This window comes from Etheostoma spectabile, chromosome 5 (assembly GCF_008692095.1).
Source record: "Etheostoma spectabile isolate EspeVRDwgs_2016 chromosome 5, UIUC_Espe_1.0, whole genome shotgun sequence".
Lineage (NCBI taxonomy): Eukaryota > Metazoa > Chordata > Actinopteri > Perciformes > Percidae > Etheostoma > Etheostoma spectabile.
In genome coordinates, this window is record NC_045737.1 from 583,498 (window position 1) to 598,598 (window position 15,101).

The window sequence follows — 15,101 nt, forward strand, 5'->3', positions numbered from 1 at the left end:
GTCAGACGGTCAATCTGACTATTCATGTACAAAATAATCTGTTTGGAATGGACCTTATTCTCTACTGTACTCCTTTCACTTTAAATACAGATATTTACACCCTATACTCTTTCCCGACTGTATGTATCTAGTCTCTAGATATTTTTTTTTTTTAGACGCTTTATATATTCATGTTTATAACTCTACATGCTCTGCAACCCATATAAGCATTTATTTATTTTCATTCATATAAATAACTACTTTTCCAGTGTTTCTGTGCTGTATTCTTTTAAGCTGTGAACTTTGCACGTAATTTTGTACTACAGTGTACTGTGGTATGACAATAAAGAAATCTTGAATAAGTTAGCAGTTATCAGAGGTTATCAAAGTCAAGTGCAACATTTGCTATTGCTTAGCTGTGTTAGTACTAAACCTGTGAATACACTAAACGGAAATGTAGAGTGGGAGGAAATGTGTCATGTTGCACTAAGTGCTATAAACTGAAAAGCATGACCTCTGACCTACTTCCTCCGACCTAAGTCTCAGATAGCAGCACTCTCCGTCTCCATCTTGTGGCTCTTTAACAAACAGCATGATCACAACGGAGCAGAGGTAAATATTATTTATTTCATAGAACATTTAAACCATTAAATACCATAAGTCATCAGAAAAAGACCATGAGGATTCTGCTACTCAAACATCAACATACATCACAGGTCAGCTGAGCAGGATTATGTTATTTCATCTGTTTTGAGAATGTGGATTCAAGACAGAGACAGACCTGCTGCAGCTGGAGCCTGCAGGAACAGAAATGGGATGTCAATGTCCTCACACAGCCTTAATCACATCAGGATGAGCCAGATAACAGGCAAAGAGATTAGTACTACTGCACCCCAGAGCCTTGCAAAAAAAAAACACAATGGAGAATTTGTTCCAAAATATACCTACTGCACTTACAGAAAAAGGATGAACAGCAACAACCATTTTACAATGAATTAGTCTGGATTACCTGTTCATACGGAAATCCCTTGCAGTTTTTATTAGTTCATTTTTGATTAAAAAAGAAAAAACATGAATGAAATTTCTAAAGAAAGATACTTTCATTAACAACATTTGGTTAAAGGCTATTGCAAATATGTGTGACTATGTTGACTATTTACAGCTCAGAATGGGAATCATTTTTGACCTATTAGGATCTAAACTGGTCCTGTAACAGCAGACAGTGGTGGGGAGGTGATCTTGTATTCTGAAAGAGGTTTTCCTAGTCATAAGCTGTGACTATGGGGGGGGGGGCTATTGGTTGCCATGGACCCAGCAGGGGGAAGCCATGGAGGGGCTGTAACTGTAAGTGATCGCTCTCAGCTGGTTGGCTGGAACAGCCTGATCCTCCAAAACTACAACTGTGGGAACAGACCATGAAAAGCAGACCCTATTGGTTTGTTTGTTTATTAAATCAAAGTACCAAAGCCTGACATTTAAACTGTAATATCTCTAGAGCTAAAAACACAGCAAAAGGAAAAAAAGGACATGATCTGTTAAAAAGACTAATGATACTGCAGATCACAACTGTACAAAGCTACAATTTCTGTTACTTTCCCTTCTAAAGGACCAAGCATTGACGTGGAGTAGAAAAACAGGTCCCATCATTAGTTAAATGGTATAGGCTTAATCAAAGACACACTGGGATGTAGCCAGGGGTGTCCCAGCTCCCCGTTTTGAAACTCAACACAGATCAGGGATTCTTGAATGAATAACAGTTGTTTCCTAGTCCCACCTCCAAGATTGCACTCGTTCTGCCGGAAATTACACCGGATGTCACTCTTTTAGGGTGTCCGTATTTGGATCCGATGGATTTCTGAGGACTATGGTTAACTGCTCCTCAGATCTCTGCAGGGTAAATCCTGACAGCTAGCTAGACTATCTGTCCAATTTGCAAGACTAAAGCAACTTTAAACGGCACCGTGGCTCCGCTCGGCACTAAGCACCGCTCAAGACGATTGGGATTGGTTTAAAGAAATGCCAATAAACCAGAGCACATTTCTCTCCCACCCCAGAATGTTGTGTGGACTAGCCAGACCTTCCTCCGCAGCACTGTGGAGGAAGGTCTGACAAAGCCTAACCTTTGATTCTACTCAAACATAAGCCCTCAACACCAGTAAGGAGCTAATTACAGTACTTTTGAGAGAACTACAGCAGTGCTAAGTGTATACATTCAATAAACTTACAAATTTTAAAAAAGGAATTTCCATGGATGATTGCTTATTCTAGATTGTGAAACTACAAAGAAGCACTTAGAAAAGAAATAAGCCCACAAGTAGTAACATACATATCCAATACACAATTCAGCCTTTCATTAAATAAAGTGTGACCTAAAATTGTTACAGATTTGCGTTTGGTGCGTTTGTCCAATGACAGCAAAAACACAACTTATTTTAGAAACTGCATTTTCCAGCTTTTAAACTATCCAACCTGCCTTCTGCAAAAGGTGCACTTAAGTGAGAACATTCAAGACAAACATGATGTCTAGTAAAGAGACTGGAGAAATCCACATTCCTTCTTTTCATCTACGCAAATTAATGTGACTCCCTCTTTGCCGGGGGTGAGAGAGCCATGGAGGAACTGACGCGGTGATATGACGCATCCTCTGAGAACAGGGACAGTCCTAGGACCTTCCAGACACTTTTGTTTAATTTCTCACAACATTTTGAAAAAAAAGCTAAGCTTAAATTGTGTTTAAGGGTCTGAAAAGGCACATGTGCCAATCAAGTTCCTTAAACCAAAAGCAGGAAGTTGTTGAATTCTAATAAAAGCAAGACCTTAACCAGTGGAAACTAACTTAGAAGTAATAAAGGTTTCACCAGACAGCAATTGTTGACTTTAGTCTATATATTACTTTGTATAATGTGCAATAAGAATGGGTTTGTTTATGATTGTATATACATTGTGTGTGTGTGTGCATCTCTTATGGCTTGGTGGGAGGAACTACAGGAGTCGTAGGAGGCGTAGAGGAGCTGACAGGGATGACTCCGGTGGCCAGCAGGATGATGATGAGCACGATGATGAGGACGATCACCACGATGACCACGACCATCTTGACGTTCTTCCACCAGTAGGTGCGAGCCACTTTCTGAGACGTCTGCTTGAAGTGCTGAGCCTGAGCAGGGAGGGGAAACGAGGCGAGGAAATGAAGCGACGCATTTAGTATTTTGCTCTAAACAGTAGCAGTAGTCTCGCTTTGCCAGACCTTCAGCCACAGCGCTGCACTTTGAAAGGGGGCCAGAGAGTGATTCATCCACCAGCCTTGTGTTCATGGGGCGACCATTCTACCTCCAAGTCACCCATTACTGTAGATATGTACTGTAATTTATTCAATTTTATTTATAGTATCAATTCATAACAACAGTTATCTCGAGACACTTTACAGATAGAGTAGGTCTAGACCACACTCCAGAATTTACAAGGACCCAACAGTTCTAGTAGTTTCCTACAGAGCAAGCAACAGTGCGACAGTGGCGAGGAAAAACTTCCTTTTAGGCAGAAACCTCGGTCAGACCCAGGCTCTTGGTAGGCGGTGTCTGACGGGCCGGTTGGGGTTAGTGGAAATAACAAAAATAGAAAAAAATAGTAGTTTGTAGCAGTTCTTTGTAGTAGTTCATGGCATAGCAGGGTACTGTGCGGCATTACAAGGCACAGCAGGACGTAGCAGGGCACGGCAGAGCGTTGCAGGATGAACCTGGCATCGCAGAACGTGTAGCGGGAATTTGTGAGACTGCTCTAGCTGTTCTATTATTTGCCTTTACCCACTTTAGTCACTTATTATTATCTAAAATTTCTTTGTGAAAATAGTTCTGAAAAGCACCACTAGTCAACCCTACAATATCGATATTGATGTATCTGATGAGCAGATGGCACCTTGTGCGGCAGCATCGGTGAATGTGTGTGATTGGTGATTGGTTCCTGTACTCTGTAAAAGCACTTTGAGTAAGATATCATGTATTTATTAGTCAGCTTTTGTTGCCTTAGGGGAGGTAAACGGATTGTGTTACTTCTGGAAAGAGCTATGCTGCTTTTTTCTCCAGGTAGGTATGTATGTAGCTAGCTAGCTAGCTAGCTAGCTATGTAGGAAAAATATTTTTTTCAAATTTGCCTTTAAATCGTGTTTTTTGTGTGTCTGTGACACGAAAAAAACATAGGAAAATAGGATCCAAGTCAAGAAAAACCCAAAGTTACCCTTTAACTCAGGTCCTGGCTTTGTGAATAATGGCTGATTTGGATGGCTTCCAGGGACACAGTAATGGAACAGAGCAACCGGTAATGTAATCAGTTCCAACTGTGCTTTTCCTGCTATGCCAAATCAAAATGTCTCCCATGAAGCAGGTGTGTGAGTGTGTGAGGCCTTTAAACCTTGGTTGACAGGTGTTGGGTTAACGAGCTTAATCAGCTAACGAGGTGCAGCTGGACCAATGCCTCCCTAAAAAAGGGCTTTATTCAAAGTTTGCATCCGAGCAAGAGAAAGGCCACACTTAGTCGGGTTCCTTTGTGTTCTGTCATGTCTAAAATCTTACTTAACTGACTTGTTATACTGGTTTAGCCGATAGTTATCACTGAGGTCACTGACTATGTTTACATGCACATAATATTCCGGTTTTTGCCCTTATCCGAAAAAGACAATATTCTGAATAAGCTGTTGACATGGCTAATGAAAGTGAATATATAGTATTCCTGTTTACATGCAACCGTGCAACTGTAACAAAGTCAAAAATGCATTTTATAAATTCTACCTCTTTATTTACAAATTCCCCGTACACCGAGGAGGCACATATGGGAATATAGTCCACATCTCAACACACTTTTACACAAATCAAAAACAGACTCCCGGGATAAGACTCACCCCTGCTTGCAGGTCCTCTGACTTGCCCATGAGGTCATCGAGTCGCTCTCCTCGAGCCAGGATCCGGTCTACGTTCTGCGTCATGATGTCTTTCACTCCATCTACTTGATCCCTCAAGCTCTTCACCTTGTCCTGTGGCTCGGCCGCCGCCCCTCCTCGCTCCTGGGATGGGAAAGAAAAAAGGAAGTTTGAGAAAATAAGTTAAGGAACAACGTCTTAGTTTTTATCAGTGGAAAGAAAAAGCCACGGTTGTTTGACACCACACAACAATGGCAGCACCCATGGAAATGCATATTGTAAATGCTAAACAGGTAACTAAAAGGCAAGGCTTAAGACTTAAGTCCCGTAAAATAAAACGTATAATTCGCTCTCTTTCTTTCCTTGTGGCAGGAGAAGACATATTTAGCTGCTACCCATATTGTGATTTTATCATCCCCTAATAAAAAAGGAATCTCTCTCACTGACAACCACACATAAGCATTTTTAGGCATTAAATCAATTATATTAAATCCTTGTCTCCTATATGTGCATTGCATTCTTTTTTTTCTTTTTTATTGACGGTATTGAAACTGATACCGTTGCCATTTTTTAAAGGCCCCGCCCGCGGTATACCGTATTACCGCCCAACCCTACCAGGACATTTTAGAGCACTTCATCAGAATCAGAATCAGAAGTACTTTATTGCTCCCCGAAGGGAAACTGTGTTGCAGTTGCACAAATAGTAGAAATATCACAGTAGAAATACAAATAAAGAAATATAAGGAGTGTGGCTATGTACGGTATTTACATAAAGGAATGTTATTATGCATTCTTTACATAATTATAATTAAGGAATTGCAATGGTGAAAAGTAAAATAATAATAATTGTAGTAGTTGAGAATTGCACACGTCAGGCCAGTGTTATTGCACAAAACAGATAATACAGATAATATTGTCCAGTTTCAACCTCTCTAAGTGTCTGCGTGTCAGACATTTAGAGGGAGGAGTTATAAAAGTTTGATGGCCACAGGCAGGAATGACTTCCTGTGGTGCTCTGTGGTGCATTTTGGGAGAATGAGTCTGTCACTGAAAGTGCTTCTGTGATTGAGCAACAAGCCATGGAGTGGGTGCGAGACATTGTCCAAGATGGCATTTAGTTTGGACAGCGTCCTCCTCTCTGACACCACCGACAGAGAGTCCAGATCCACCCCCACAACGTCACTGGCCTTGCGAATCAGTTTGTTGAGTCTGTTGGCATCCGCTACCCTCAGCCTGCTGCCCCAGCATGCAACAGCAAAGAGGATAGCACTGGCCACCACAGACTCATAAAACATCCTCAGCATTGTCCTGCAAATGTTGAAGGACCTCAGCCTCCTCAGAAAATAGAGACGGCTTTGGCCCTTCCTGTAGAGGGCTTGAGTGTTCTTGGCCCAGTCCAGTTTATTGTCAAAGTGCACTCCCAGGTATTTGTACATGCTTCCTTCAGCGCACAAGCTTTATGGAGATGCTGACTTCATTTTCCAGCAGGACTTGGCACCTGGCCACACTTCTAAAAGTACCAAAGCCTGGTTTAATGACCATGGGATTACTGTCAGCAAGCGCACCTGACCTGAACCCCATAGAGAATCTATGGGGCATTGCCAAGAGAAAGATGAGAGATGAGACCAAACAATGCAGAAGAGCTGAAGGCCGCTACTGAAGCATCCTGGTCTCCCATGACACCTCAGCAGTGCCACAGGCTGATACCATCCCTGCCACGCCGCATTGAGGCAGTAATTCAAGCAAAAGGGGCCAAAACCAAGCACAGAGTACATTTGCGTGATTATATTTGTTGGAGGGCCGACATTTCTGCATTTAAAATCTTTTTACTGAGTTCATGTAATATTCTAATTTTCTAAGATTTTGAATTTGGGGTTTTCATATGCTGTAAGCCATACTTATCTAAATAAAGGCTTGCAATATGTTACTTTGCATGTAATGAGTCTATAGTAGTACGTTAGTTTCACCTATTAAGTTGAATTAATGAAATAAATAAACGTTCGCATGATACTTTAACTTTCCGAGTTTCACCTGTAGACTATAGCATCGTCAGACAGGCTGAGGCAGCGGACAGGTGTCTTGCAGCTTTGGATTCCTTCATCTGCTCCCTGACGAGAACCTCCAGTGTCACTTTTTGGATCATTTCCTTTTTCTTTGCACATAACTGCCTCCAGGTCACACAATCATGTAAAGGCTAATGCCCGACGAGGTGTCGGGCATTAGACGGGGAGGCAGGGTGCAATATTTACTTTTTTGTTTTACCAGCCACCCAACAGATTACCATTGGCATTTTTTTGACTGGTGAGTAAAGCAAATCTACCAGGCAGTTGTATATTTTACCAGCATTTGGCTCGTAGGTGGGGCCATTTTGGACCCTGCGGGGAGGCCAGAAACGTCTGACACGCAGTCCATACAGTCCTGATTATGGACACCACAAAGGGCATTATCCTGCTTGTACCATGGACACTGGTCAAAGCAAAAAAAAAAAAATTAAGAGCAGAGATTTGTATTTGTCTGCGCTTTGCAAACAAAATCTCAAGTTTTCCACAAGCCCTTTCCCTGGTAACGCCTGAGGATTTTTTTCAACCGACGGCAGACTTGTTCTACCGTGTGGAACTAAAATCAAAATGCTACTATAAAAGCTATACAAATAGGAAAAAGGCCTTATTCGGAATATCTCCACAGAATATGCTGTTTACATGTCCCGCAACAAACTTGGTATATTGTCATATTCGTAATAATAATGGAATATTAGTACTTAACTCTTTAATTTACAAATTCATCGTACACCAAGGACACATTGGACAATCATACTACTTAGTAGGTTAACATGTTTTAATGGAAACCATGCAGTCAAATCAGAATCCAATATTCACCCATATTAATGTCTCACAAAACTGAATTCAAAGTGACTAGCCTTTTAAATCTGTTCTTCAGGCTAATTTTTACCATGAAAAGGTTCTTTCATTTATTTTCCAGTGGCTGGATTCATCTGTCTGACACCAGCACATGTTTGTAAAGCATTCGATTGTAAGGGAATACAAATCAAACTATTCCCTCATCAGTCTTGTATTTTCAGACAACAATCAGCATGACAGCTGCTGGCGGCCTTCGGGCGGCTGCACATGACAGCCCAGCCGGCTGGCAGTCAAACCTTGCTTCTGCACTCAAGAGGAAGACAAGATGGGATCTTACAGTCGTGGGTGTGATCTCAAAGCAGAAATTTTATATGCAGTGTTTTCATGCGCAGCGACTTCCACGTCCCATGAGCCAGCACCAGGCTGTAAACAAAACGGTCTCTAGGAAACAGAGCAGGCTTTTGCTGGGTCATCTGCTTACCTGTTACTCTCCCCTACCTTCTCTCTCTCTTTTTCCCCCCCCCCTTCTTCAAATGTTTATGTTCCCATGCTGTCAGCCATCAGTAGGGGTGGGAATTACCAGATGCCTCCCGATACGATATCACCAAGATACAATATTATTGCGATTTTAAATTTTCTGCAATACATTGCAAGTCAGAACCTTTATTCCAACTTCTAATTTTCCATCATTTCAAATGATGTTCCCGCAAGGAAACTCTGTTCATATCACTTCAAATTTTATTGTTGCAAAATGGGATTGTCAAGCAGACAAACTGATCAACACATATATAAAAATAGATTGATACTTGCCGCTTGTGCATCAACACAGTATTGCCACTGAAAATTATGCAATAAGCTGCTGTATCGATTTCCCCCCCCCCCCACCCCTAGCCATCACTGGGTGGGAAAGGTGCGGAACGTTGGTCCCACCCGGGCCAGGATTCGTATTTAATGAACAGTACAAATGCACAGCAATACAATTAAATCACGTCTTTATGGGTTATGGTTAGCATTATTGTTTATCAATGCCGTCTGGCCTCCATTGACTTACATTACCTTGCGATTGCACGTAAATTTAGGCCGTAGCGAGTAGTATGCAAGGGCGAAAATCTGCCTTGGGAGGTTGTTGGAGTGGGGGATGGGTAAAACACTAGCTCAAAACAGATAACACGTCATGGTACCACGTTGTACATCTAGACTACTACATTTTCATTTTAAAGCAATGTTTTGAGACAAATACAATCTCTGTCCACACAAGAGATTGTATGGGGTAACGCTGGGGACATGTCCAAATTACGGCTACTCCCCTGGATGTACAAGTTAAAAAAATACAGAAAAGTACTTTGGAGAAAGGACAACAATGGCAAAAAAGAAGAGCAGGAATGTATTTGCTTGGACCGACAACAAAGTGGAACCGTGACTGAAAGGATTGTAAGCCTACCTAACCGTTAAGACTGATGATGCGCATCCTTGTTCCCAAAGGTCTCCGTTTATGCCCGTCTACTACAAAGCAACACTGGAGTTTTCAAACCAAAACGGTAACAGCCATGTTTCCAAATGTCTCTGTTTTAGGGGCTTGGAAACATCGGAGGAGTGCAGACGTTAGGCCTAAATGTAACAAAAGAAATGTGTTTTTAAACCAAAGTGTAGTAGCGTAAATGTAGCGTCAGAGTACATTTTTACTCTGGCGCACGGTACTAGGGATGAGCGAGTACAGCAATCTGTACTGTATACCACATGAATTATCTGTACCCGTACCTGACTGGGCGGGGCCTACCTGGAAGTGGTCAGATTAACCCGGAAGGGGTCGAGTTGTTTTGAATGGGCGGGGCTTTAACCGGTAGGGGTTATTTTAAGCACGCAATTGATTGGGTGATCAGAAATTGTTATATTTATTGCTGATTAAAACTTTATACTACTAAAACTAAGCATCGAGCTTCAGATCAATGGTGTTGTCAGGGTAACAACAAAATTATACAGAAGGTTTTGCAACAATGAATACACCCCATGCAGTTGCAATTGTGAAGTAAAATGTATGAAAAAGAGTTTTCATACTCAGTATAACTTTCTATTTTAACTAAATTTTTTTACGATAAGTGTTTTTTTTGTTTTTGGTTCTTTTATTTTCCACACATATTTTTGAGTGGGGTGTGTGTGTGGGGTAAGAGAGAGACACAGAGAGAGAGAAAGAAAGAGAGAGGGGGCGGGGGGGGCGCTGACAGTTAAAAAAAAAAAATCTCCGATGGCAGAGACGCAAAGGGAGTTGCATTTAAACCAGCAGCACGTCTGAAACCCAGTTTACCAGAAAACTACTGGTCCTAAATTTTAAGGACTACAAACCCCACGTTCACCAGAAATCTACTGGTACTATGTAAGGACTACAAACCCCACGTTCACCAGAAATCTACTGGTTACTATGTAAGGACTACAAACCCACGTTCACCAGAAATATACTGGTTACTATGTAAGGACTACAAACCCCACGTTCACCAGAAATCTACTGGTTACTATGTAAGGACTACAAACCGAAGTTAAGAACAAAGCTGAAGAAACCCTAAATGTTACAGACCCGCAGACCTGATTGACTGACAGAGCGGGGGAGAGAGAGAGAGAGAGGCGAGGGAGCGCAGTTCTCCGTGTCTGTGTGTGTGTGATTGAGCTGAGCGTGTTTGTAGGGGGGGGGGGCGCTGGACTATCACAGAACGCTGCGCGGCCAGTTGAGGATTTGTAATCAATCCGAGCACGGATATTGACTCATATTACTCGTATGATACTTGTACTCGGCAGAAGTGCTTTATCCGTACAGGATACTCGTTTCAGCCGAGTACTCGGATCACCCCTACACGATACATTGCCTAATCGTCTCTGCCATATTAACTGGCGCAATAAACACATCGCGAAAGGTTGCATATGAAAAAAAAAAAAAAATCAGAAAGGACACTCGTAGATTTTTTGTGTTAGTTGAAAGAAAATATCCCTAAAAACTGCAATTTAAAATGTAATTTCTATTTTAGTAGTGCCTTTTCTATTCAATTCAATGTTCAATAAAAAGGATGTTAGAAAATGATTTCCTTTCATTGGTTTTAAATTCAGCAAGCAATTGGTTGTATTTCAGCAGAAAACTCAAAGCAGCAGAAATGCAGAACTGAGTAGACTTTAATATCTATCGCAAGAATTATCGCTATAGAAATAATAGTTTCTCATATCGTGCGGATTTAATTTTGACTGATCTTCGTTCTATTTAAAAGGACATTTGAACAGATTTTCCATCAGCACTTTTACTTGAGTACAATATTCTTTTACTCCTTCCAGCTTTGCCAGTATTTCTGATTCTGGTAAACCAGGCCTTTTCTCTCCCTCTTTTCCCTTTAACAGTGCTAGTAGTTTAGTGAGGCCCACTGAATGGCTGACAGCTATCAAGTATCAACATTCACAGAAAGAGGGAGACAGAAACATGCCACGCACAAGATGTTAATGCACTGACGGCTACATTTAGTGTCCAATTAAAATATTTGGACTGTTGCCTTAAAACTGAATTCACCCAACAAGGTGTTCCTCTGCTGTGCATGGAAAGTGACTTTGGTCTTCTAGTGAAACTTGACAATTCAAGCAAAAAGCCTGACGATAAGTCACCTTGTTACTACTTTCCTGATAGATAAGGAATAAGGAGGATGATACATCAAGGTAGTGAGTGATACAAGGATGTGTGAATGACATAAATCAAATATTTCCTGTTAAAATGTTTGACTGCGAAGGTAAATGCAAAGGATGGATTTCATTTGGTCTTCTAGGCCACAGTAAATCCTCACAGCTCCTAATCTAGTCAAATGTAACACAACCCTTATCTGTGAGTGCACACAGGATGTGAATAGACTAGCCAGGGTGCAGTAGGATTTCTCTTTCATCAAAGTACCCAAATTATAGCGGACCAATACTAATAAATGTTGCAGGCTACAGTAAAACAGTGGGTTTTACTTTTCCTTTGCCCCCCCCGCACAGCTTAGTCAGTAAAGTTTAAGGTTTGCCTGGTCTTTCAAAGAGAGGGAAGGCAATGTTTCACAACCTCAGAAGTCTGCGTTTTTCACTTTTTACGAGAGAAAGCAACAGGTCCATGTTAATCGCCTCAAACAGATACTTATTAGACCCACAGACCGTAAAATTAATGGATAAAGCCATGCCGTAGAATTGCAAAGGAGAGCAGTGAAGTCGATTAGAAGCTCTTTTCCGATGATGGCTGAGCGTTACTGTGCAGCCTCCAACTGACCTTGACGATGTCGTTGTGACGTGAGCAACCTGTCTGAAAGTTGTAAGTCTTTTGGTAGTGTTGCCAAGAGAAATCTCAAGTCATTCCCAATCAGCAGAGATGGAGAGCGTAGGTATATGTTAGGAGACAACATAGGCACAGGCTAATTAACATTAGCAATTAAACTAAAACAGCTAATGTAATTCAAAACTGCCTGTAAGGTTCTCCTGTACTTCAGTGGTAGAGCGGTTGCCTGCCAATTGGAAGGTTGGTGGTTCGATCCCTGGCCCTGCAGTCCCACGTCAAAGTGTCCTTGGGCAAGACACTGAACCCCGAGTTGCCCCTGGTGCTGCGCATCGGAGTGTGAATCTGTGTGAGTGTTTATCTGATGAGCAGGGGGCACCTTGTACGGCAGCCTCGGCCACAGTGTATGAATGTGTGTGAATGGTGAATGTTTCCTGTATGATGTAAAAGCGCTTTGAGTAGTTGTTAAGACTAGAAAAGCGCTATATAAATACAGCACATTTACTGTAGTTTGTCGACTATGTGACAGCAAGTCGCTTGGTTATGACACATTCGTTAGCCTATTTTTACAAAGTTGCCTGTAACAGGGCCATGAAGTGAGCTACAAGGTAATGGAGCCTTTTATACATGTTTCTTTAGAAATAAACAATGGACAAATAAAGTCTTTAAACGCTTCAGAAGCAAAGTTATTTGCTGTCAAAGTGACGCCAAAATGAATGGCAGTCAATGGAATGCTAACGGCAGGTGATGGCTTATTAGCAACAAAATGGTATGCTTTGCAGAGGCTGTCTTACCCTCTTGATTAGACCCCATGATCCCACACTGGACCAGACTTAAATTGATGAATGCCAAGGAAGAATTGTGTAAGATACATGTTCAAAGTCACATAGCTGTTAATAGCAGAGAGAAAACATAGGAAAGACACAATTCCGCAAGTGACATGAATAACATAACACCCTCAATTATCCTTAAGATTAGCTACTCCTTGAACTTCCAGGGACTTCCTGTGAGACTTCTAAGGACATTAAAGGAATACGCCAATATCTCCTCTATGTTTATATATTGTCTGGTCTTAATCTGCAAACGCTATTTGTGCTTGTTGTGAATATGCAGGCCACAAGAAGTAATAAGGTTTTGTTTTTGTTGCGTCCCTTTTACTCACAACATGCTAACCGGCAACATAGGATTCCATTCATTATGCTAAGCTAAGCTAGCAGAATGGAATCCTATGTTAAAGTCAATGCACGCACTGAGACAAAAATGTGTTTGCCTACTCAAATAAATATAGAGATGATAAATAGGCTATTGTAAAACTGTGCTACGTGAACAGTTGTAATAGTTGAGTGAAGTCTTGCTTCACTCATTATTCTGAAATGAAAAAGGTATTTCAGAATAATATATGAGCGAAGACTTCACTCAATAGCATAAGTTCAACTTTTATAACTGCTCTCTTAGCACATTTTTGGTTTTGCAAGATATTAGCCAAACGTAACGTTAATGCTAACACACGAGCGAATGCACAAACTTGTAGCTAATTTAAGTTAGTTAAGCACTGAGCTCAAGTAATGTAAAAGTTGAAATTTTATTCAAAAAAGCGTTGGGCTCTTGATGTGGCAGATAAGAAACGACATAAGCCATACTGTGCCGGGGTTTGACGTCCTTGAGTAGCCTATTCAGTAGCTAAGGTAACATTAGCGATTGACCCATTTTTTAATGGCGTTTGGCTACAGGCGCCAGCTCTACCGCCACTTCACTTGTTGTCGTGCGTTTGAAATGTATGCGGAAGGTAAGCGACTGAAATAAAAACCTGACAATATTTAGGCCTAATAGCGGACGAAAAATGTCAAATAAAGTGCCTGACCGGTATTGAGTTGAACCAACATTAGCTTAATTCCCTGAAACACTGTATTTCCACCGAAGACGGTATAGTTTCTGTAAAGAGTGTAATTAGGTCATTTTATTAGGACGCTCTGACTTGGTCTCTCAACCGCAAAAAGTTAATGCGCTCACTTAGCTAGCTACATAACTAGTTAAATTTGCGACTATGTACAACAGTTTTAGGTCAAATGTAACTTATTATACTTTTCAGAAGTACACCTGTTGAATGCCGTGCCTAACGCCAAACATGGTGATGGCGGAGAGGCTTTCTAAACAACAAAAAACACAAGCTTCATCCATTATCACCTACCGGATCGATGTCCATCTTGTTGCAAACTATGCCCTTTGACCACAATCCGATGAATTAACTGTGATTTTAGTTAACGCTATTATTTAAAGTTTTTAAGTCTGCTGCTCCACCACAGCGTTTCCTGCTCTGTTTAACTTCCTGGTTGTTTTTTTCCCCCCCGTTCAAACTGAATTCCTTCGCTTCAAGTGTCAAGCGGCCCATAATGCAATCACTATTTCCCGAACACGTTTTTAAAATATATATATATATATATATATTTTTTTAAACGAACAGTCTAAATTCTGTGGTTAAAGCTTATTAAAAAAAATCTCACCGTTACGGTGAATAGTAAAAAATCAAGTTCTTTATGAACAAATTTATACTGAACCGTATTATTTAACCATCACATCAAAATATACTGAAAACCACAACGAAAAAATAAATAATTGTTGGCCTGAATTTATCTGTAACGTTAGCATATACGAAGCTCTGATGAATGACGTTTATTTCGCAAAGAAACTGGAAACTGGAAACTTCTGGAATGTCGTGTAGACCTACTCTATCTGTAAAGTGTCTCGAAATAACTCTTGTTATGAATTGATACAATAAATAACATTGAATTGAATTGAATTGAATTGAAAAGAAACTTATATTTAGTTTATAATAGGCCAATATATTGTTTGTATGCATTTAAAAAAAAGTTGCACCATGACAATTGCGTAGCCTACTTTTATTGTGAAGGCCGTTTCCCTTCATTTCCTTAATGGTTGAATAACACAACAACTTGTGGCTCTCTTGTGGCTATGGGGGTCTCCCATAGACACTTAAAGGCTCTCCCAACTTTATCTTCAGGGAGGCGTCATATCAAGGTGCTACTATGCTGTCTGTGTGCCTAGTTACATGGCTGAACTAAGAGCTTTG

The 15,101-nt window shown here is 40.9% G+C and overlaps 1 protein-coding gene across 1 annotated transcript; it reads right to left on the reverse strand.

Annotated features, from left to right (window-relative positions):
- Positions 1-586: 586 nt before the first annotated feature.
- LOC116689492 (vesicle-associated membrane protein 8) lies at positions 587-14,450 on the reverse strand. Its single transcript, XM_032516046.1, has 3 exons — positions 14,202-14,450; positions 4,871-5,032; positions 587-3,133 (listed from the first exon to the last, which is right to left on the reverse strand). The coding sequence occupies exons 1-3, from the start codon at positions 14,214-14,216 to the stop codon at positions 2,942-2,944; spliced, it is 369 nt and encodes a 122-aa protein (XP_032371937.1). The 5' UTR covers positions 14,217-14,450; the 3' UTR covers positions 587-2,941.
- Between the last annotated feature and the right edge of the window lie 651 nt (positions 14,451-15,101).